This window comes from Mixophyes fleayi, chromosome 6, assembly GCF_038048845.1.
Source record: "Mixophyes fleayi isolate aMixFle1 chromosome 6, aMixFle1.hap1, whole genome shotgun sequence".
Classification (NCBI taxonomy): Eukaryota; Metazoa; Chordata; class Amphibia; order Anura; family Limnodynastidae; genus Mixophyes; species Mixophyes fleayi.
Genome location: NC_134407.1, coordinates 164,643,357 through 164,667,438, shown reverse-complemented (window position 1 = coordinate 164,667,438; position 24,082 = coordinate 164,643,357). Strand labels below are relative to the sequence as shown.

The window sequence follows — 24,082 nt, the reverse complement described above, 5'->3', positions numbered from 1 at the left end:
GGCTGACATTGGTAAGAAGACCTGTAGTACTTGCCAAGTCTTTCCTGGAACCCTCTGCACATGCTTGAGCTAGTATGAGAGACTTTGGGCTTCCAGTTAGAAGTTCTTTAAATGAAAATATTACAGTTAAAAAATAGAGCAAATTAATTTAAAAAAACAACAGAAAAAAGGCGAGGTTAGCAGTCCAGCGGTGATATTTGTACCTGCCGGGGATAGCCTTTACCGACAAGAGGCAGAAGCCCTCAATCCTCAAATTCGGGGCTTATCTCCCTTTAATAATCAGAGCCCTTAGTGCCCCATCAATATGATCTATTCATCTCTGCTCTTATGAGAAGATCTATATAACATGCACTTTTGGTAAAGCCAGAGGACATGTATATAATAATTAGGCTCCATTCACAGTGATATTTTTGTTCAGGTGTGCAGCCAGTTATGAAGATTTTTAGAGCTTTAAAAATGATGCACATATAATTTTTCATGCTTCTACTCACTCAAATATTTCCCCACTAATAAAAAAAGAGCCATTAATTGTCTTTAGCCTGTATTCTTCACCCTTTCCCTCTGAGTGTTCTCTTGCTTACTGTACCAGCCATTCACAAGTACAGTGCTGCACAGTATAACACTTGCCTCACAGAATAGAAAGTATGTTTATTTTAGTAGTATATTATTGCATAATGTCACCATAAAATACAGTTATAAAACACAGATTTCCTTAGTTCCTCATGGTTAGTTCTGATTACACAATGAAACTGTATATGTTACAGGTGACTTGTGTGAAGTGAGGGAATTAATTCTTCTTGTACTATGTATTTACATTGAAGATGGTTAATTGGATTGATCCCTATGTTGTGCCACTTATGCTGTCTTCACAGACAGCTGTGATTACAGTGAGAAAATGGTGTGTGCATCATCTTCTTGCTGGGTGTCATGCAAGCTGTGTAAGTGCTGACCACGCTATAAGAAAAAAATCTTTATGGAATGCTTTGTTTCGGAATGTTTAACATGCGCAAGTAACATATTGTCCTATAAAAAACAATATTAATTCAGCTGCCCCTGTGAAACACAGAACTTTATAGCTTTGAACGGTAAACTTTTCTGTGCTATGAATCCAATATCCTTAACTTTTTAAGCACTGCGAGGGCCATGTTGGGTTGTGCTCAAATTGTGTTTTCAGTGTACAATACTACTGAGCATGTGCATAAAGCATTAGTTTGGGAACTAGTATTATACACGAGAAATGCAATTTGTGTATAATTCAACATGACTCTCCTGTGTTTCTTAATCAGTGATTAAGATAAAAAATACTTTTTTATAGCTAGAAATATACAGCATTAAGTATCCAATTCTGTATCACCCTTTCAAAGATATTGATAGAAATTAAAGTTAGCACCTAAGTTAAAGATTTTGCTAAGGTGGCCCTTTTCCTAGCAGAAGAGCCAGGAATAATAGCTGCAATAATAGCTGCATGAATACAGAAAATCAATTTTGTTAACCAACTTTTAAGTGGCGCAGAGGGTTGTGGGAACCAATTTACAAGCCACAATCAGCTGTGACTGTAAGAGGAACAGAAGAACAGCGGCATGGAGCAGCCATTGGTTAGTAGGAGGTGCATGGGCAGCACTGGCATTTCCAGTTGCCCCCACCCCCCCCCCCCTGCCAGAGACCCTTTTGGGGCTTCACTGCGCATGCACTGTTCCTCCATACCCAAACGCCTATTCCGATCCCCGCTCTGTTCAGAGCGGGGATCTTGGAGACTAAGGGGTAGGCACCCGCACTGAAGAAAAAATATTCCTCCTGCCGCTCTTAACTGGTTTAGTGTGTTTTTTCCTCTTGCCCTGGGGAGGAGCATCTTAGGAAAATAGTTTACTAGGTGGTAGTGAAGCTTTGAAGTTTATTTGGAGTATTTATGACTCCTCACATTTTCTTTACGTTAACTATTGTTTCTTATCACAGTGATAAGAAATGAAGTAATGTATCTATTTATTAAAATTATTTAGCCAGGACAGCAGCTCCAATAGGAGTCTGTCCTGGCGAATATATTATAGTTAAGTGATCGCAATTGCGTCAATTTTACTCAGAGGTTCTAATGGCCTTTGCAAATTTGCAATGGGGAGGAGCATGAAGCCTGCCGGGGAGTGATCTGAAGATTCCTCTCCTGCGATGCTCTCCTTATAGGATACAACAGCTAATGCCATCTTTGGACCGCGTTAACCGTCGCAGTCATGCTACAAATTTTGAAGCTTGATAAATAGGGTATTTTTAAGTTCCCATAGACACTGATGGGGACTGCATTTGCGATTGAAGAGGCTGGGAACGCAGCACATTTCTCTGATATATGCTGCAATCCTCTAGTACAGGGGTAGGCAACCCCCGGGATGCGTGACAGACATGACACTTGGACCACTTCTTTCTGGCACTCCAGAGCTATGCAGCTGCCTTACTAAAATAGCCAAAGATAGCCGAAATGCAACAGTTCCATTTTGATAATCTTCGGCTGTTTTAATGAAGCAGCTCCATGGTTCCCTTGTGGAACCAATGATGTGTGGATGTGCGTGCTGAGTCTCCAAAGAATAAGTATGAGGCATAATCTAAACTTGATGCACAACTTTGTGCCACTAAATAAACTGGGGGCATATCTATGCTGCATAACATGAAAGTTTATAAGAATAAATATATATATATATATAATCTCACATACTTACACACACACACACACAACTGCCACTCCTGGTCTTTTCTGGCACACTGATAGAAAAAGATTGCCAAACCCTGCTCTAGTAATAAATAGACATTGTTACTTTAAATTCTGTGATCCCCAAAACTAATGTTTTGGGGAGATTTACCATGATATGAACCTCTCAGCATCATCAGAACAGTCTAGCATTGCACCCTTCTCTCTTACAACCGCTTGCCTGTTTCAAGCAGACAGACAAGCTGTTGTTGATGCCTCTTCCTCTTTAGAACAGTATTCCCACATGAGGGTTTTTATTCTTTAAAAGGCATGTAAAGTACCTTTTAAGTATGGTTACAGTTACAGCATGTGCCATATGCTCACAGCACTCAGCATGTCATGTGAAGGCAGAGGGAAGAGGAGGCAGGGCCGTAACTAGGGCTGTGCGACAGCGGCGACCGCCCAGGGAGCAGCGCTGAAGGGGGGCGCAATTTAGGAATATTTTAGGTTAATTTGGTTAAAATCGAGGTCTAGGGGGGCGGCATTTGTCTTTCTCGCCCCAGTTGCTAGAATTCTAAGTTACGGCTCTGAGAGGAGGAAGGGGGTATTACATACACAGACTAGACAGAGCTCAGAGGGGCATTCCTAAGCCTCTCTGCTTACTACATCATATCCCATGTGACTGTGTTTGCCATGGTAGTCCATGACAATGTGCAGAATTATCGTTAATAGCAGCCTGAAGAAACAAATAAAGGAAAAATGGTAAATGCCAACATTCTTTTTATAGAATGCCACAGTAATTTATGTTAAAAAGACATATCTAATTTTTGTCAGGGGATTGCTGCTTTAATTTTCCAGAAACATCACAGAAAAGGGGCATTCTCACAAAATCATCTTGCCTGAAACAGGGCCACCTTAGTAACAGAGAGGAGTGCATTGCTGAAACACTTAGAAGATCAGAGTAACTCTGCATGGAAGAATAAATGTATTTTTATCTTATCTTAATAAACTATTGAGTTATCTTTTATCTATGTTTTTTAATAACCAACTGCACTACATTATTTCTTTTGTCTTGTATGCTAAATGTAGACTCAGTGGGCGCCTGATTCATTAAGGAAAGTATAGACAAAAAAATGAGTAACTTTGCACCTGGGCTAAACCATGTTGCATTGGAGGGGTAGATAAATTTAAAATATGGGGACAGATTTATAATTGGGGTAGGACATTTCCTAGATCAACTTCAAACTGTCAAAAATAAAGCTATCAAGTATTTGTATGCTACAGGAAAAACAGCACATATTTTCCTTATGTGCAAAATAATAAACTAATTTGCACCCCTTGCACTGTAACATGGTTTTGTACAGGAGAAAACTTACTAATTTTTTTGCCTTACTTTCCTTAATAAATCAGGCCTAGTGTCTATATGCTGAATAACTTAAGAGTTACTAAAAGTCAGTATTGTATTATGTTTATATATATATATATATATATATATATATATATCCTCGATCACTTGTCAGCTTGTGTTGATGGGTTTGGTGCAGAGAGTCATATTATATAGCATTTAATAGAAGGCAATCTGCGACATATTTATGTGCACGTCAATTTGTTCAGCTCAGCTACACCACAATCTGGTTGTTAGAGGCATAGCAGTGACAATTATGTTTTAATTGTCATACTGTTTTAATGAAAGCTATGCAAGTATAATAGAACTCTTAAAAATACCACCCACCCCCCCTCCCCACCTCCAATGATCAAATTTCCACATATGATTATTATTGTTGTTTATATAGCGCCACCAAAATATGCAGCTCTGTACACACACACATACAAGTTAATTTTGTCATCAGCCAAATAACCTACTCTAATGTTTTTGGATTGTGGGAGAAAACTAGAGCACTCCAATTACAAACATACATGTGATTTATGAAATGTATATTCAAAACTCAACATATATGTATTTGTAATAAAAGCAAATCTCCAATGTTTTACTTGTAGCATCAGTTGATTAATTTACCTCCACCAAAATGGTATGCCACTTCTGTCTCACATGATAAGGGACAATGCCTTGGACATGCTATAAAAAAGCGAGAAGCTTCTGTTTGTATGCGGATTATGCCAGGATTGGGGCCTAGGGATAGAATTAGAAGGGTGTAGTTTCAGTGCATTCAGCACTGGCTGGTCTGAATCCAAGATGGCACATATTTGTAGTGTTCAGGCCAATGATATTTTTATTTTTATGTGACAATACTCGAGCTGTGTGTGTGTCTGTGTATCTGTGTGTATAGTTGGGAGGTATGTACATACCTCCCAACTGTCCTTATTTTGGCAGGTCAGGCCCAATTTTAGTGCTTTGTTCTGCCATCCCGCCCAGGGACATGTTTGTCCTGTGAGTGGGAACATTGGGAGGTATCATCTCTTCACAGCTGCTCTATAGATCAACGATGAATAGGTGCAGTGCACCAGGTGCTGCAGTGTTTGGAGAGGAAGGGAGATCTCTAAGGGGTAGCCTTACAGTGCTAGGCAGCCCTCTGGATGCCAGGTACTGAAATGTAGGGAGGCATGGGTATAATCCTTGTTGACTCTCCGCAAAATCTATAAAATAGAGAAGATGCTTGGGGATTGATGTTATGAATTCTGCAAGAGGTTACCAGGGAGGGAGTACTAGCTGTCTCCTTAACAGACACATAAACAATATAAAAATATTAACCCATACTTGCCCACTCTCCAGGAATGTCTGGGAGACTCCCGAAATTCGGGTCAGTCTCATGGACTCCCGGGAGAGCTGGTAAATCTCCCGCATCCCGCACCTGGCACCCCAAAATGACGTGAATCGCGGTGAATTGCGTCATTTTGGCTCCGCCCCGCGACAAAACAGCATTCCTGTCGCGGGTGCGGGGCCAAAATGACGTGAATGCCCTCGCTTCACCCCCTCCCACTCTCCAGGCACACCCCTCTCCCGTACAAAGCAAGGAGAAAGTAGGTAAGTATGTATTAACCAAGAGAAGATACCAAATTCCGAAAGACTGGATCTATTGAAAAATTATCAGTCTTCGAGAAAACATAACTTCAAGCATGAAATTTAAAACTCATTATTTGGATGCACGAAGAGTGAACGAACGGTTGTGAGTCCAACAGAGTCATCACCTTACCATAGAGAGTGTGTGTTTTTCACGGGACCTCTACCAAGAAACATCGCAACTGTTTGTATCTACAGGCTATTAGTAGCTATCCCTGTTGAGATCACATAATAACTCTTTCATTCCCATTTGGGTCTTGCAACATTATATATTTTGCATACGTACCTGCAATAGCAAGATGTATGTTACATAACGGTTATTGATTAACCATTGTCTATTTGTCTATACATTGATTAGTGGCAATTTTAATTATATTTCAGTGCACTGATTTCTTATGTACATCTGTTTATAAACATAACTTTCATTTTATTCATGTCTTTTCTTCTCTTGGTTACCTTATCTTGCGCCCAGAATTGTTTTATATAATCACTCTAGCTAAGGGGGAGGGACACCCCCTTTTATTATCTGTGAGCAGCATTACTAGATAACCAATTAGTCAACAGCGCATACTAGTTTATCGTCGTTAAAGTATGTATTAACCCCCATATTCCATCCCGGTTAGGAGTGAAAGACGTAAAAGATTAATCTTCTTCCCAAGCCCTTACACAGGACAAGAGTATTAAATCAGGCGAGTTAGAACAATTTGCATTTAACATGAACTGAGTGGCCTCTGCCTGCATAAGGACTGAAACAGCTATTCTCCAGCATCGGTGGACTCTGTGAGAGAGTTTGAAAAGGGTATATCTGCAAGTTATGGTACCATTCTCAACCAGGAATGCTGCATCTAATTTTCAAATTACTAATGAATGAGGATGTCAAATGGTATGCATAGATTAATTTGTTTCAAATCCATGAAGCAAAATTACACTGAGACATGCCTGGACAAAACAGAGGAGAGCCCAAAAAAGAAACCAGGGGCTGCATGCCAACTTTAAGACATATCTCTAGTTATAAATGGCCCAAATGCGCACAGGGTTTAGAGCATGATGTGTAAGCGGTATAATGTTAGTAGAGGAAAGCCATAGCAAAGTAGTAAGAATAGTGAGCGTAGTGGCTTTTTCTAGTAACACTTAGGGCTCCCTGGAGACAGAGATGTGCTAGAATGAACTCTGTGTCCTTTGTTGTTGCCGATAAAACTGTGTGTTATGGATTGTACTATGTCAAGATCCTTCTTAGTCATGCATACATTTTTTTTGTAGATAAGTCTTCTGGTACACAGTGTTTTATTTTTACAATTGTGGTTCAGTATCCACAGGAGAGTCCCATATCTCTTGTCTCTGTTATAAATCGAGATTCCACATAATTGAACTTGGTGTCTTGGGACCTTTATATGTTCCACACCATATACAAATGCAAATGGGACAGATACAGTTAATATGCAGGGGAGGTGTGTTAAATGATGGAAAAAAACACATATGCCTGATTGCTGTGTACAGTTAAGGTGAAAATTGAGCATATTTACAAATGTTATGTTAACCATTTAAAACATTAAATGAAGATGCAATCTTCATACAGACTTTCTTTTATGAGTCCTCAGGATCATGCAACCTGTTCTGCAGCACTAATAATTATACAGCAGTCTGAGGCCTCATCATAGCAGGAATTTCAGTTATTCTATTTGCTGCCTTGTTCTTGGCATTTGTCACTTCATCATCTGCATTGGCAAATCCGGTAAACTGGTATATTACAACATGCCTGGGGATTCATGGGGATTTTTTTTTCAAATAATTTTTATTAACCATTCAATGAACAGATATACAAACAAAATGCAAACAGCAGCAACTTAGTACAGACACATTCACATTGATAGCACTTCCAAGGCCATTGATATCCTGGAAACAGGCTTTTTTTTTATTTCACAGCACTCCCCATCGTTACCATTCCTGTCTGATACCTTCCCTGAAATCCAAACAGCATAGACCCTAAAGTCAAATAACCAATGCATTTACTGAAATAAATACTTACAGGAAAACTGACCCTGTGGAAGGGCCAGTGCTGTGCAATTTGATCAGTAAAAAAATATGGTAAAAGATAGTTGGACAGATCTCTCATGGCTAGTAGTCTTGTAAAAACTTTGGCTTCCCAGCAGGTAATATAAGACAAATTTCAGACATACTCTCTAGCAGCTGATAGTTGCCTAGGCTCAGTAAGACATGGCTCATCAGTTCTAGAAATTGTCTCTCAAGTGCCTTGCTGAATACCAGCTCTCTGCAAATCTATTGGGTTTGTTGTTTAAAACCTCACTCTACCGATCTGTTAGCTAGGTTTTTGGATATCAGATCTCGCTGTACTACTATAGGATTCTTGTTAGCTTCTGAGTTTCACAGCTAACTAGGCCCTGCCAATTAGGGCTGGTAACATAACAGGGACCTGCAGTGTGGGGTTCCACTGTTATAATGTGATGTTAGGCCCAACTTGGTCAGGACTGGCTGGAACTTCCTATGGGAATTGGATCTACAAATAAACATGACCCCCTCCCCAGGCAAACCACCCCCATGTTTAATAGCATTGGAGCTTATCCTGGCACACCTTGAGCATAGGTGGCAGGGTTATTGTTTAAAGTGAGACAACTATTAAGTACAGTTTTCAAACTATAGCTCTTACAAATGCTGGGCATGCTGACTGTTGTAGCACTTCAAGCACCAGCATGTCTGTGCCAGTGTCTGCCAGAGCATGCTTCAGCTTGCTGGAACTACAAGTGCCAACATGTACCTGGCAGCCAGAGCCTGCTGGAACATGTAGGTCCACGAACTAGAGATGCTCGGGGTCGGTTCTCCGAGAACCGAGCCCATCCAAACTTCGCCGATCCAAGTTCCGAGCCGAACCAGCTTGGTACTTTCGCGCGCCCTCAGAAGTGAAAACAAGGCAAAACGTCATTGCTGCATCGTCGGATCTCGCAAGTTTTGGATTCTATAAATACCGCCCTCCACGGAGATCCGGCGCCATTTCACTGAGAGACATAGAACGAGAAGCACGGTTCTTGGCAGTGCAGTTGGGCAGTGTCATATAAAACAGAAAGGAGGAGGGGTGGCCGTTTTCCTAAAAGTCTCCAGTGACATTCTTCTGAGTTATAGCTCACATAGAAAATAGAGAGGTATCAGTGTTGTTGCCAGTCTACAGTCTACGTGCCATTGTTCCATTGCCAATTGTCATTGCTGAAATATATAATAATAGGGCTGTCCGTGTTCTTCAAACTCTGCAGTCACATTGTACTGTGTTATCAAAATGGATTCACAGCAGTACACAGAAGACCAGGAGCACCAAGCAGCTGCTGGCACCAGTCATGGTGATAGTAATACCTCTATGTCATCTGCTAAAGCCTATGTTAAAGTGCATAGTGTTTTTAAGTCAAAGTTAACTGTAGAAAAAAATTAAATTGCCAACATGCCATTCTACACATGCAGTGGCAAGGAAAGAGTCAGTCCTTCGCCTTTCTCTGAGTGCTAGTTCTGCAACTGTCACTGGGGTATCTTCTCGTAAGGTCAGTCATGACCAAGCAAGACCTTGTCATTCTGACTCAAAAAGTGGTGCCCAAATACTTTTACGTGTAAACGACGAGCTGGAAAAAAACAGTATGGCATTAGAAAAAATGTATGTTCAGATTCAGAACTGACACAAACCCCTGAGGAGAGTCTATTGACGACTGCTATGTCTTAGCCTGACCTTTCTGATACTGTACTCCTAAAGAAGCCTCCTTTCACCATTTCTACAAATGTGTGGATGAGCAGCCCAAGTGTAGCTGGTGATATAGAAACTGAGGATGCCACTTTGGATTAGCAACAGAATGAGGGGTATATTTGTGTAGCTGACAAATGCGCTAATGAGGATGTTGATGATGATGTTGTTTAAGACCTGCACCAGTGGAAGTAGTTCTTGCCAAGTGATAAGAAGGCATTTGAAAAAATCCACCTCTTATGTGTGGAATTATTTTTACCCAAATCCTAAAAATAGTTGTCTAGCCACCTGTAGCATTTGTAAAGCCACAGGCCGTAGAGGTAGAGACCTTAACCATCTAGGAACCTCATCTATGTTACGCCATTTGAAGCGAGTTCATGGCAAGCTGTTGGGAAAATTTGAAACTTATCCTAAAGAAAATAACAACAAGCAGTCCAGCATCAGCTAGGTCCCTTATCTCAGTTAGATCCCAGCACCTGCAATCTACATCCACAACACCTTCCTCATCAATATCCTCAGTAGGGATCGGAGTTAGTCCTGCATCCAAGTTGCTAAGGCTAGATGACTCCTCCACTATCCGGGATTCCTCAGAAGATGAGTGTTAGTCCTGCTGCTGCTGCTGGTGGGGGTGGATCTTCATCCCAGAAGCAGACCAAGAAGAAAACTACTAGTAGTTTACAACAATTGACTGTAAAGCAATCCTTTGCAAGAGGAAGCAAGTATGAAAGCTGTCACCCAGTCGCAAAAAAGGATCACAGACGCCATGGTGATTATGCTAGTATGAGATCTGCGTCCAATATCCACTATTAATGCAGCTGGTTTTAGATAGTTAATTGAGGTCTTGTGTCCCGATTACCAAATTCCATCACAACACCATTTTACTAGGGAAGTTATTCCTCACCTCTACCAGAAGGTTCGTAAAAATTTAATTATTGGCTACAAAATGCCATTCTACCCACTGTACACTTTGCCCACTTCTGCTTGTCCACATATCTGTGGTTAACTAAAGATTATATGACTGACAGACCACTGGGTTGGTGATTCACCTTCACCAGCAGCAGCATGTACCCAAGTACGTCATATTTTTCAGAGGCAGGCAACTCTGTGTATCACACAGGCTTCACTAAGAGGAATACAGCTGACAATCTGTTGCAAAAACTAAGGGATGTCATTGCAACATGGCTTATCCTGCTTGGACTCTCCTCAGGATATGTAATTTCTGATAACGCCACCAATATTGTGAGAGCATTACAGCTGGGTGAATTCCATGATATTCCCTGTTTTGCTCACAAAATAAACTTGGTGGTGCAGAGCTTTTTAAAAAATGACAGGGACGTGCAGGAGATGCTGTCTGTGGCCTGTAAAATATCTGGACAGTTCCGGCATTTGGTAACAGCATGTAGGAGATTGCAGCAGCTACAAGAGCAACTGAAGCAAGAGGTGGTAACAAAGTGGAATTCCACCCTATATATGCTTCTGAGGATGGAGGAACAGCGAAAAGCCATCCACGCTTACTCCACAAGCCATGACATTGGGAGGGGAGGGGGAATGTATTTTACTCAAGCGCAGTGGAGAATACTTTCTGTGTTGTGCAAGGTGCTGAAACCATTCGAGTAGTCATCTGTGAAGTGTGTTCAGACACCGCTAGCTTGAGCCAAGTGATTTCCTTATTTAGACTTTTGGAAAAGCAGCTTGAGAAACTGAAGGAGGAGATGAAACAAAGCAATTGTGCTAAGTATGTCGGACTTGTAGGATCGCCAGGATCCAAGAGTTATCAAAATTTTGAAATCCGATCACTACATTTTGGCGACTTTGCTTGAGCCTTCGTTTAAGAGCTATGTCTTCTCTTTGTTTCCAACTGACACAGATCTGAAGAGATGCAAGGAGCTCCTGGTGAGCAAGATGACAGCTCAAGTGTTACATGACAGGACAGCGTCTCCTCCTTCAGTTTCTAACTCAACTGCTGCAAGGAAAAAACTTTGCTTTCCCAAGACACCCAGGGATGATGCAGATGACTTTGCACCAAATTTTGACATCTGGTCTGGTCTAAAAGAAGTGACCAAAAAACGTGATACCTCTGCCGTAACACCTAATCCTACTATCAACATCCAAAGGATGATGGAGGATTATTTAAACGACAGCATACCAATAGCCACATGAGACCATCATATTCATATTGGGAGTTAAAAAAGGGAATTTGGAGACCCATGTACCAACTTGCTTTGCACTACATAAGCTGCCCACCCTCCATTGTGTACTCGGAAAGAGTTTTCAGCACAGCCGGGAACCTTACCAGCAATCGGCATAGAAGGCTACTTTCTCCAAATGTGGAAAAGATGATGTTCATCAAAATGAACTACAATTTCCACGAGGAAGGCCTTTCCTGCCAATTACATCAAAGTACAGAGACTTCTGTGATGGTAGATTTCAGCGCGGATTAATTAATAATGTGTGACGATGATATACACTGATGAGAGTGAGGATGAGGCTGAGGATGATGACAACATCATCTTTCCACAGTAGAGTTCATTAACAGCACTGTTAGCTTAGGTGTCTTTGTTCGCTTGTTTTGTGGGGCCCACACAAACCAAACCATTCAGCCTAAAACGTGGCACTCCTTGTCGCTGAAGTGCTTGGTTTGTTAAAGTGTGCAACATAAGGCTGGGAAGTCTCAAGGACAATCCCATCTTACTACTTTTTCTTTCAGCTACCGCTGTGGGCCAATGTTACGTAGATGTTTTAGTAACAAAGAACAACGTTGCTTGCAGAAGTAGTGTAAGCATGTCTATTTAAATAGACATATATATGTATTACCCAAGCCTTCCACTTTGCTGCTGTTTCATCAGTATTGCACAAAGTGTTTGTAATCTGCACGTTACATGAAAGGTACCTAGATCTATTTAAATTTTTTGGGGATTGGAGTCAATTCTAAGCTCAGTGATGACCTTGCTTTTTGCTGTGAATGTCAAAGGCTCTTTTTAGTGCATTGTCTGGAACAAGATCTGCTATACTCATGTCAGAGTGATTCAGCCAATTTTTAGACAACTGGCGGATTTACCCTTCTTAAGCTTGCTTTCAATCATTGTTTCAATTGCTTTTCTCTCGTACGTGTGATAACATACTTTTTCTTCACTGGGTTCACCATCTGCAACTGTGTTATAGGAGTGCTCATGGTGATGGCGATCTCCTCGTCTTCATCTTCCAAAGCTTAGTCTGCAGGGGCACCTGACACATCTTCATCTTCCAAAGCTTAGTCTGCAGGGGCACCTGACACACCCATTTGTTTTCTCAGGTCTCTTAGCTGTTTTTTAAACTGGACATATTTATCGTCCTGCCTCCGGGCCTCCTCTATATTATTATTCTGAAGTGCAGTGTATCTCTTGTGTACAAGCTCTCTTAAATCCGGGATCTTATCTGGTGGGTCACGTTTTAACTTAAGTTCGGTCTCCTTAAGTGCGTCTATATATCGGTTTAAATCTCTGTTCAATGCAGTGTATTCCAAGACGACGGATTCCATGCTGCCCACATGTTCCATGTCACAGTCTGTCTGATGCAGATGTAATGCCACTCCAGTTCTAATATCCATTCCTGTGTCTACATAAGTTTGGCAGTTCTTCAGGTATGAGAGGGAGGTATCCAGAGAGTAGAAGGAGATTAAAGATGCAGCACAAGCAGACATGGCTTAATAATGTAGCGTTCATTGACAGCAATGTTGGGCTTAAGGCAGCTAAGCTATTGGTAGCTGGTTTTGTGGGGGCCCGAACAAACCAAGAGCTTCAGCCGCAAAAGTGGCACTCCTTGTCGCTGGAGTGCTTGCTTTGTTAAACTGTACATGTCCTGTACAATATCTTACATAAGGGGGAAGGTAGGGCCCAAAGACAATTCCATCTTGCACCACTTTTCTTTTCTGCAACTGCTGTGTGGTAATGTTTCCTAGATGTGCTATGAACTGCCGTGTGTTTGTGTCGTTGCACTGTCGCTTAGCATCCAGCCAGTTCACTGCAGTCTTTGTCCGAAAGTGTATGAAAATAATATTGTGACCTCTGAGGTGGTCAAAATTGACTTGAAATGACTGGAAATTAGTGTTATTGAGGATAATAATAATGTAGGAACAATAAAAGAACAAAATGATGTGATTTTAGCACATTTTAGCTATTTTTCTAAAAAATACAGATCCAAGAAACGCGAGGGCGGTTTTGCCAAAACCAAAACACGAACCTAATCCAGATCCAAAATCAAAACCAAAACACGTGGTTCAGTGAACATCTCTACCACAAACATCTAACAGTAAAAAACAACAACACATACACTGAATGTTGTATTAGTTTATTTGAAATATCACATTATCATTCATCTAAATCTATATGGAAATTTTTTTTACCAATAGGAAAAAACAGAAAACTCAATGACAAGAATGAAAGGGATCAATACATGGACAGCCAGTCAGGAGCTTGGGATAACTGCTGTCATTGGCTGTTCGCGGATTGACCCCTTGAGCCTACTCTATATAAGCTGTATCTCCAGGGGGCATGTTACACTTACGGGTGCATGTGTGCATGCCACTACTGTAAATAGCTTGCGCTTGCACTCCACCAATCTGCTTCTCCCGGAGTACGGGGCTGCAAGTACAACTCAACTCAAAATGTTTGATTCCTGTAGTTGGACTTACTTTCAAGTAATGGCCCACAGTGTACCATATTATATTCTCAGTGTGTTCCCAAATTATTGAAGATAAGCTTCTCAAGTCTTTTTTATCTCATTATTTGCATTGAAATCCAGGCACAAAGTGTGGAAGCATCTATGCGAGAATTTGATATTGCTCTTTTTAAACTATGTTTTTGCACCACTTAAAAAAATGAAATCTACCTACAAGGATTGTCTTCCTGTATATCCCCCTCAGATAATCAAATAATGTTGTAACATACATCTGATGAAAAAAGTAAGTACATCCACCCTGTGTGCTGCCTTTGCAGGCTTCCTGGTTCTCCCTGAGCAGCTACCTTGTTAGTGAATGCTGGCACACTCTGCATGGTATAGAAAAGGGGTACACACAATGGCATCTCTGCAACACTATGGTTGTCAGGGAGAGGTATGCATTGTTGGACATAACTGTGGTTCTATGGATGGCTTAATTTTTTTTAATAGATGTATATTAGATTATAATTTCATTAGCTACAGGGAAATTGCAGAGGGAATATTCATTCTTGCATTAGTAGTAGTTCATTTATGAAAGTGGTAAACTGTTATTCCTTGTCACTGATGCAGTTTTGTACAGTATCAGGGAGTTTAATCACACACTCTAATTCATCCCTAATGTCCATCTTCCTTGAACTTCCTATTCAAAGGTGGAGGGGGGGAGGAGTGGATGAGGAGTCACAGAACTTAGTGTTCTTTTTAGGCAGTTTCCAATAAACTATTGTGGGTGTGCGCTAGGCGGACAAACTGTAGCATTTGCGCATGATAACATGCACTGTAGGGCTGTTTCTTTTTTTTCAGATTTAGCTGGCAGTCTGCAGAGAAATTCCGCAAATAGAATTATGCATTTGTACAGTAGTTCTCCTAAGTTTGAGATACAGGTGGAGGACATATGTGTTACAAAATAATAGTAAAGAGTCTGATTTAACTTACATATTTTGAAGTGATTTAAAAGGCATCCTTTCAACAGCAAACTGCAGGCTGACAGGGAAAATCAATTAAAACAGAGCACCTGCAAAGAACTCCCTTTTAAAAGCAAGGTGGGAGTGTCATCTGTCCATCAAGTTAGGGCTGTTCGAGAAGTATAAACTATTTAAACCTGTCTTTTTTTTCTTTTATGTGGGTGACCAATGCTAGACAGTGGCCAGTGTCTAGGGAGCTGTTTTCTGTTAATTTAGCGCTAGGGTTACAAGAAAAGTGTGTGCGACTTTGTTATAAATTTCTTCGCCATCCTGGCAATAAAAGCAAAGTTAGAAAGCAAGATTGTGTTCGTGTGTGCATCACCTGATGTGTGCCCGTGTCACACTTGCATTATTTATAATAGGATGCACAATGGCTGGGAATATGTGACAAGTAAATAATTATTTAAATACCAGAGCCGCCTTCTTCCCCGCTAGTAGGACCGTTACTTGTAAAATCAGTATTTCTTCAGACAACCTTATATTGTGCTGCAGCTATTTAAAATCAGTTAAGATGTTGAAATGTACCCTATTGACTTAATTTTCCCTTTAATGCAGTTGCATTAACAAGAAGTGTTTGTGTTTTAGAAGACGTTTTAGTCCTCATATCTGTGTATTAGGAAGAGGTGAGTGATATGTGCCCTGCTGTTTGTATGCTAAGTCATACTTGCCAACTCTGCCTGAATGTCAGGGTGACTCCCTGAAATAGGGGTGATCTCCCTCACTCCCTGAAGAGTCTGGCATCCTCCCTGATGCTGAGCCAGTACAAGACATGGTTGGCTTCGCCATCTGTGGCATGATGACACAGTTCAGAAATTGTGTCCTATGTCCATATATTGATGCCTTTGGAGGTGGCCATTTTCATGGAGACCAAGATTTATTCAAAGATTGACAGGTAAGACAACATGAATTCAGTAATGGATACAGAAATGTAAAAGACACTTCAGTCTCTAGAGATTCATTAGCTGCTTTTCTTTAACGCATAGTTGCCTACTATCCTGGAATGTCTGGGAGACTCCCACATTTCTGGGAGACATCCCGAGCTCCCGGTATAGCAGGGCAACCTCCCAGTTCTTGCACCTGCAATAGATAAGTGGGGTGGGGGCTTAATGACGCAAATATTACAGCAGGAGCCGGGGCTAAGATGATGCAATTGGCCAAAATTGTGATAGTTTAGGGGTGGGGCCAAAATGATGTGATTCGTCAAGTACCGCCCCCGCACGCCCAGCTCCCCCGGGATCTCCCTGAAGCCAACGAGGAAAAGTTGGCAAGTATGTGCTAAGTGTAGGTGAGGGGTGCATATCCTGATGTCTGTGAATTATAAGGATGGATAAGGTATATGCCCTGATGTCTATGTATTAGGAGAAGATGAGTAGTACTTGTCTGATGTTTGTGTATTAGGAGGAGGTGAGATGCCCATGTCTTCATGTTTGTATTAGGAGAAGATGAGAGGTAGGTTTCCTAATGTCTGTTAGGAGGCAGTGTGAGATATATTTCCTGATGTCCATGGAGGAGATGAGAGGTGCTTGCCTGATGTCTGTGTATTAGGAGGAGTTTTGAGGTATGTTTCCTGACATTAATGTTAGGAGGAAGTTATAGGTCTATGTCCTGATAGCTGTATTAGGAAGTAGTGAGAAGTATAATTCCTAATGTATGTGTATTAGGAAACAGCGAGAAGTTATTTCCTGATGGAAGAGGTGAGAAATGGGTGTCCTGATGTCTGTGTATTAGAAGTAGGTGAGAGTTATGTGCTCTGATGTCTGGGTCTTGGGAGGGGAGGAGTTGCATATACCCTACAGTTTGTGAGTTTGGGATATTATGTGTCTTGTTTAGTGAGTGTGATGTTTTTTTCTTGGCATAGGACATTATGTATGGTAGGATAAGAGTTAAGTATCCCTAGTATCTGCTTAGTGCAGGGTATCCATAGTCTCTTTGCTCCGGCTCCCTCCTAGTGCCTCCCAGGTCAGCCATATCCCCTTATAGCCTTCGTGTCAGCCCCCTCACTCCTGTCTGCTTTTCTCCCTGTCCCCCAAACACTGCTAAATATACCCTGTCAGGTTGCAAAGGCTGCAGGATTTCTGTAACCTGAGCCTGAGGCTCTGGAGAGACCTCTCCGAGGAGAGGAGCAGTATGTCTGCTCCAGACCCTCTCGTCAAAGCTACCTCCATCATGGACACTTCACCCAAAATCCTGCAACCAGTCTTGGTGAGAATGCTTATCTCTCTGCCTTGAATACTTTTCTTTATTTGTGTTCCTGACTTGTTTAGATTTTTCCAAATTATCTGTGTATAGTCTTCCAGCATTTGTCTCTCATTTTTCCAGAGGTCCCATTTATTCTCTAATGCTCTTATCCTCTTATTCCTACCTTTCTGTTCTCTTTACCAGATTGTTCCCTCTCATAGTATCATTGTGTGTGCTTATGGCATGGGTGTGTTCTTGTCTCCTAGTGTGTAGGTGCTTTCTGGGTTTATATTTAGGATTTCCTTATTTATCCCCACACTGCTTGTGCACTGTGCTGTATTTTGAATGGGGGTGTTGCAGGGTAAGCATAAACTACAGATAGTTCATGATTAAAAAGTTTTGTAAAAACGATTGCAAGCTGTGCGTTGGAATGTCTATACATAACTAAAATATGGTGGCAGGAAAGATGCTTGATCTCCAGAAGTATATATTACACATTAAAGAAGGTGTATGCAGTAGTTGTACAGTCTAGGAGAAATTCAAATTGACAGCTTGTGCTATCCTGTATCCCACTACCCCATTGCAGGGCCTGTTACCTGTATAAACTCTCTACGCAGGAAGCCTGGCATTTGAAATTAGCTAGTCTGTAGTATTGAGAATAAACAGAGCTGTGTTAGTAACATTGTGATATAGTGTACAGCTTCCATTTAGTAACACTGATCTGTGATTTGCTTTATGCTTCTAAGGTGGCTTCTCTTGAAAGTATAGTTTTGCTCAGTGACTCTCTTCTGTGTTCAGTATGGGACACATATTGTGACACTGTTTTGTTGTGGAGATTGTTTTAAGCAACATAACATTTCACTCCTAGCCTTCATCTCTCTCCCATCTCACAGTTCTTTAATGAAAAACACTGTTAACGTATAGCAATATGGAACTCCTTTTCCGCACACTACATCGAACACTTCATCACTCTTCCTGTTGAGTACTTAGGGTCTGAGTGCCCTATTTTGCGTAAAATCTCTCTGCGAATGCCCAGAACTAGACTATACGCCAGTGAATGCAGCAATGTCCAAATCAACTGTAAACAAACATTTTGGGCCTGAGTCATTAAAGAGACCAAAGCATAAAAAATGAGTAACTATCCACAAGGGCAAAACCATGTTGCATTGGAAGGGGAGGTAAATTTAAAATGTGACGTCAGATTTATAGTTTAACAACCATGAGGCATATGTTACTTAACACTTTAGTAAGATATTTTAGTTATGATGAGTTTGTCATCTTTTAACACACAAAAACATCCTGAAAATAGCTCTGTGTACATGATAAACATCAACAGTATCACCTTTTACTTTATTCTTGCAAATGTACAGAAAATATTGGCGTGTTGTCATCTATATTGGCCTTCCCAATAGCAGATCAGCTGCCTCATCTAGTCACTTTTACTAGTATATATAGCACAGACAACTAAAGTATAATAAAGTCTTCGGGCCTGAGTCATTAAGGATAGCAAAACATAAAAAAGGAGTAACTTTGCTCCTGGGCAAAACCATGTTGCATTGGAGGGGGAGGTAAATTTAAAATGTGGGGACAGATTTATAGTTGGGATAGGACATGTCCTAGATCAACTTTAAATGTCTGTGTAAAACTAAAGCTATAAAGTATTTGTGTGCTAGCTGAAAAAACAGCTAGTATTTAACTTATGTGAAAAATAATAAACTAATTTGCACCCCTTGCATTGTAACATGGTTTGTCCCAGAGAACATATACTCCTTTTCTTGCATTACTTTCCTTAATGACTTTAAGTACAATAGACTTTCATTACATCCTAATAAATGTTTTTTTTTTGGGGGGGGGGGTTAATGTTTTGGCTAAATTATTAACAGGTGACATTAATAGCTTTTATATTTTTTTTCTGTGCGTTCTCTAGGGACTTTATATACTGGCCCTCTTTTAAAACCTTCCCTCCAGGATCTCCCTGATATGAAATGCCGAAATTCAGAGCAGTGCATAGCGAGGGACTCGCTTGTGTCATTAAGCCCTGCCTCCACAACTATCCAGGAAGGTGCCTATTCTTCTTGGAGTCCGGGAGGACTCCCTGAAATTCGTGAGCCTCCTGAAAAGAGTAGGCAATTATGCTTTATAGTCTACATATGTATTGGATGTATCCTGCTGTGTCTTGTCTGTTAGAGCAGAGAGCACCTAGAACCGCATTCAACAACAGACATATCTTTACATCCGCTCCTTTTTGAATACGGAATTCCTGATTTATGTTTTTTTAAATATGTTCGTTTTGCATGCCTTAATGAATCAGGCCCTTAGTGTGTGGCTATCATATTTACACTACTTCTCCAGTAGAGAAGTCTTGCTGTATTGTGGTCACACTTCAACAATGTGTGACCATTCACATGCATGACCCCTAAGACTGGCTCTCTATTACAGTGTATAACAGCTTTACTCCAGCAGAGTTTCTCTTTGAAGCCTTGCACCTTGGGAGGAGATAAAATATAAAAATGTATACTTTTAAACTTTCAGATAAATCAGTTCAGATGATTTATTTTAGGAAACCATTAAACCAGGAAATCAGTATCTATATATCTCCAATATAAAGTAAAAATTATACATTTACATCTGTATTCATATTTACACCCCCAATATGTACAATATTTACCATAACTTATCTATATCACAGCAGTTTATTTTACCAGGTCAGTTTTGCAAGTAAAGTACATAATTGGTGGTGTATCCTCTTCTGGTGGGACAGACCTGAGTTTCTGGACAAGGACCCAGGGCCGGTGCTAGGATCCCCGGCGCCCTAGGCGCAATTTTGAAATCCGCCCCCCCCCCCCAAATAAATCCGCCACCCACCCCCAAAATATCCGCCCCCCCCCCCAAAAAAAAATAAAATCCGCCAACCCCCCCCCCCTTCCAAAATAACCGCCCCCAGGACTTTCTTTACCTTACACTCCATAACGCTGCTCCTCTCTGCAGGGTCCCGTCCCTCACTGACACTGTCAGGCCCTGATGATGATGTCACGCCCGACAGTCAGTGAGGGGAGGGGGAGTGGAGGAGACGGATGTGCGCCCGCCCCATCAGCTGTTGTAGGGCGCCGTTGCGGCGATGGTGATCCATAGCTGTGCGGCGGCCGTGGAAGGTATGCCCGCGGTTGCCGCACACTTTTACAGTATAATGTATACCTGCTTTTTAATCCTGTGGCGCCCTTCAGAGCCCGGCGCCCTAGGCAACTGCCTAACGTTGCCTAATGGGAGCGCCGTGCCTACCAGGACCCAGTGCCTGTAGCTATGCTACTGCTATGTTTAATATGTGATAACACAATTATTGGCCTTTGCTGTGGATTGCTAGAGTGTTCATTTTGAAAGATAAAATGCTGGTACACTATATGGACAAAAGTATTTGGCCACACATGTTAAATATTGAAGTGTTTCAATCAGACCTGTTGCCAGAGGTGTATAAAAATCAAGCACCCAGACATGCAGTCTCCATTTGCACACATTTGTGATACAAAATGTGTCGCTCTGAAGAGCTCAGTGACTTCAAGCCTGGTACTGTGATAGGATGTCACCTTTGCAATAAGACGGTTCGTCAAATTGTGAAATTTTATCCCTTCTGGATATTCCACAGTCACCTGTAATTGATATGATTAGAAAATGGAAGCATTTAGGATCAACAGCAACTCAATCACACAGCGGGGTCAATGACTGCAAACGCCAAAAGTTGCCAGTGCTCTGCTGATTCCATAAGCTGAAGAGTTGCGAACTTCCACTGGCATTAATGTAAGCACAAGAGCTGTGTGGCAGGGACTTAGTGTAATGGGTTCCCATGGCCGAACAGCTGCATGCCAGCCTCACATCACTAAGACCAATACCAAGCATTGGATGGAGTGGTGTAAAGTACACCAACACTGAACTGTGGAGCAGTGGAAATGTGTTCTGTGAAGTGACGAATTACGCTTCTCTGTTTGGAAGTCAGATGGGCGAGTCTGGGTTTGGAGGATGCCTGGAGAACATTACCTGCCCGACTGCATCATGCCAACCGTGAAGTTTGGTGGAAGAGGGATAATGGTATGGGGCTGTTTTTCAGGGTTTGGCTAGGTCCTTTATCTCCAGTGAAGGCAATCTTAATGCTTCAGAATACCAAATCATTTTGGACAATTAACTTTGTGTTAACAGTTTGGGAAAGGCCCTTTTCTATTCCAACATGACTGTGCCCCAGTGCACAAAGCAAGGACTATGAAGACATGGTTTGATGAGTTCAGTGTGGAAGAACTTGACTGGCCCACACAGAACCCTGACCTCAACCCCATCAAACAACTTTGGGATGACCTGGAGGGGGGATTGTGAGCCAAGCCTTCTCGTCCAACATCAGTGCCTGACCTCATAAACGCTGTACAGAATTCCCACAGAAACACTCCCAACATCTTTTGGAAAGCCTTCCAGGAAGAGTAGAAGCTGTTTTCATTGCACAAGGGGGACCAACTCCATAATAAAGTATATGTATTTGAATACAATGTCATTACAGTCCCTGTTGATGTAATGGTCAAGCATTCAAATACTTTTGTCCATATAACGTATGTCACAGGAGATGGGATCTTCCTGGCTATGGTGAATCTTAACATCTGACTCACCTGCTACAGGTGGCAGGACAATCCTGAGTCCGGGCTTCCAGTTCTAGTGGGCAAGTGCAGATTCACACCCCAGACTGGCCTGCCAAGTGGTAAGACTCCTCTTATTGCTGCCAGCCAGTATCGCTCAATTGCCCCGTCAAACGTTTATTAATAAATTGTGTGGCCGAAAGCTTTCTATCAATAACAGTGATAGGAAATTTTTACTATTGAAGGTTCATAAAAAATTCTGTTAATGTAAAATAAGGATTAAACTGTAATAGGCAGGTTCATTGAGCTACATATCATCTGTGAAAATACATTTGGTTTATTCTCAGGAACCTGCGGGAGAGCATAAAAGACACCAAAAACTTACCATTGTAAATCACATAAAAAATACATAAACCAGTACATATCCATTCTATAAAATAACTAAGTATAAAGTTGCAAAAGTGAAAAGCTGGTTTAAAATTTCAACCTTTAGCTTACGTAATTGTAGGTATAAAATAAGAGTATGAATATAAGGACTGTGTCCCGACACTCAATGCTCAAAACACACCAGGCAGCTGCTGAAGCACTGGTCCTAGAGGAAACCTCCTGTCCACAAAAATGGCAGGGACCCAATACCCAGCACCTCTCTAATGCTTCTGCTATGGAAAACAGGATCATCCGTTATTAAGTTGGTTCTGGGTAAGTGTAGAGCGATTTTACGCAAAAACAAAGCATGTATCTGCATTTAAGTTCCTTAATGAATCAGGCCCACTGTGTTTAGATTCAATGCTATTGACAAAGGAGCATGATTGAGTACTATACTACACATTTCTATTTTCCTGGGTTCTTATATATATGCCCAAACTAAGCAGTACAGTAACAGAGGACTTTATATCATAGTTGCCTACTCTCCCGGAATTTCCGGGAGACCCCCAAATTTGTAGGAGGTCCCCTGGAATCCCAAGAGAGTAGAGCACTTGCCCACCTCTCTAGTGAAGTGGGTGGAGGGTGGGACTTAATGATGTGACTCACAGCGAATGGTGTTATCCTGGCCGCCCACAGCTGTTAAAGGTTGAAAAATTGCGCTGTTGAGAAGCAGGAGGCGTGGTTTAATGATGCGTTTCACGCTCCCGCCCGATCTCAGTAACGTGAGCTCCCCTCCAGTGTCTCTCGGAGGGCATATCGAAGATTTTGACAAGTCTGCTCTTTGTAGAGCCTCGTCATAACACCAGCATCTGCAGTAATGTCCCAGCCTTTGTTTCTTTAATACAAATTTTAGGCTGAATTACAGGACATAAAGTTGTTTTAATATTACTTAATACTTCCCCTTTTCCCTTGAATTCTGTATTGTTTCTTGACATATGTTATATACTGTATATGTTAGTGTATACATGTTAATCAATATACACATCATTTTTTTATTTATTACCCATAGTTTATGTGGTGCCTGAAGACCTTTACAGAGACTATTCACATTAGTCTCTGCCAAATTGGAGCTTACAGTATACTTGCCTACTTTTAAAACCTCTCCTCTGGGAGGGGAGGTCATGTGACAAATGCATGAGGAGGCATGGTGACACCATTGCCTCACCCCCTGCTATGAAATGCAGAAATTCACGGAATTGTATAGCGGGCAGGCAGGGCTAAATGACTCAATTGCGTCATTAAGCCACGCCCCTACCAAGATCCAGGAGGATGCCTATTTGGAAACCTATTGGGAGAGTAGGCAAGTATGGCTTACAGTCTTAATTCTCAACCACACACTAAGGTTAATGTTATCAAAGGCCAATTAACCTACAAATGTGTTACTAAGGGAGGAAACCATAGCACCCAGAGGAAAACCGCATAAAAGCTACAGAGACCTAGTTGACATAGAACCCTGTTAACTATTGTGCCACCATGCAGTTATTAGCTCTGGGCACTTTTAGTGTCTCATGATGTTTGTTTGCTTTCCCTTTGTCTATTTGGAGACTTGGTAGTGAAGGTATCACTATTTTATCTAAGTAATAACAAAGCCCCAACCCAGGTGCTCTACATATATTCCCATTGCTGAACATAAATGTTCAATCAGGTCAGTTTAAAGGTCCTGTATAAAATTAAGTGTCACCTTTGTTGTTGGTTTTGTGTTGCATTGTTGAAGCATAATTGCCTATGTGTAAATATTATTTGCAGACACATGTTGCTACACAGGCAGCATATAAGAATATCGCA

The 24,082-nt window shown here is 41.3% G+C and overlaps 1 protein-coding gene across 5 annotated transcripts in view; it reads left to right on the top strand.

Annotated features, from left to right (window-relative positions):
* The window catches only part of CACNB1 (calcium voltage-gated channel auxiliary subunit beta 1), a 64,402-nt gene that overhangs the window by 3,880 nt on the left and 36,440 nt on the right, over window positions 1-24,082 (top strand). The window contains exon 1 of one of the 5 annotated variants that reach the window (XM_075177052.1): window positions 17,146-17,285. The exons of the other annotated variants lie outside the window; for them this stretch is intronic. Within the exon in view, the coding sequence (XP_075033153.1) occupies window positions 17,211-17,285 (75 nt within the window). The 5' untranslated portion in view covers window positions 17,146-17,210. Of the gene's footprint in view, window positions 1-17,145; window positions 17,286-24,082 lie in introns of those variants that run through there. 5 annotated transcript variants of the gene reach the window in all.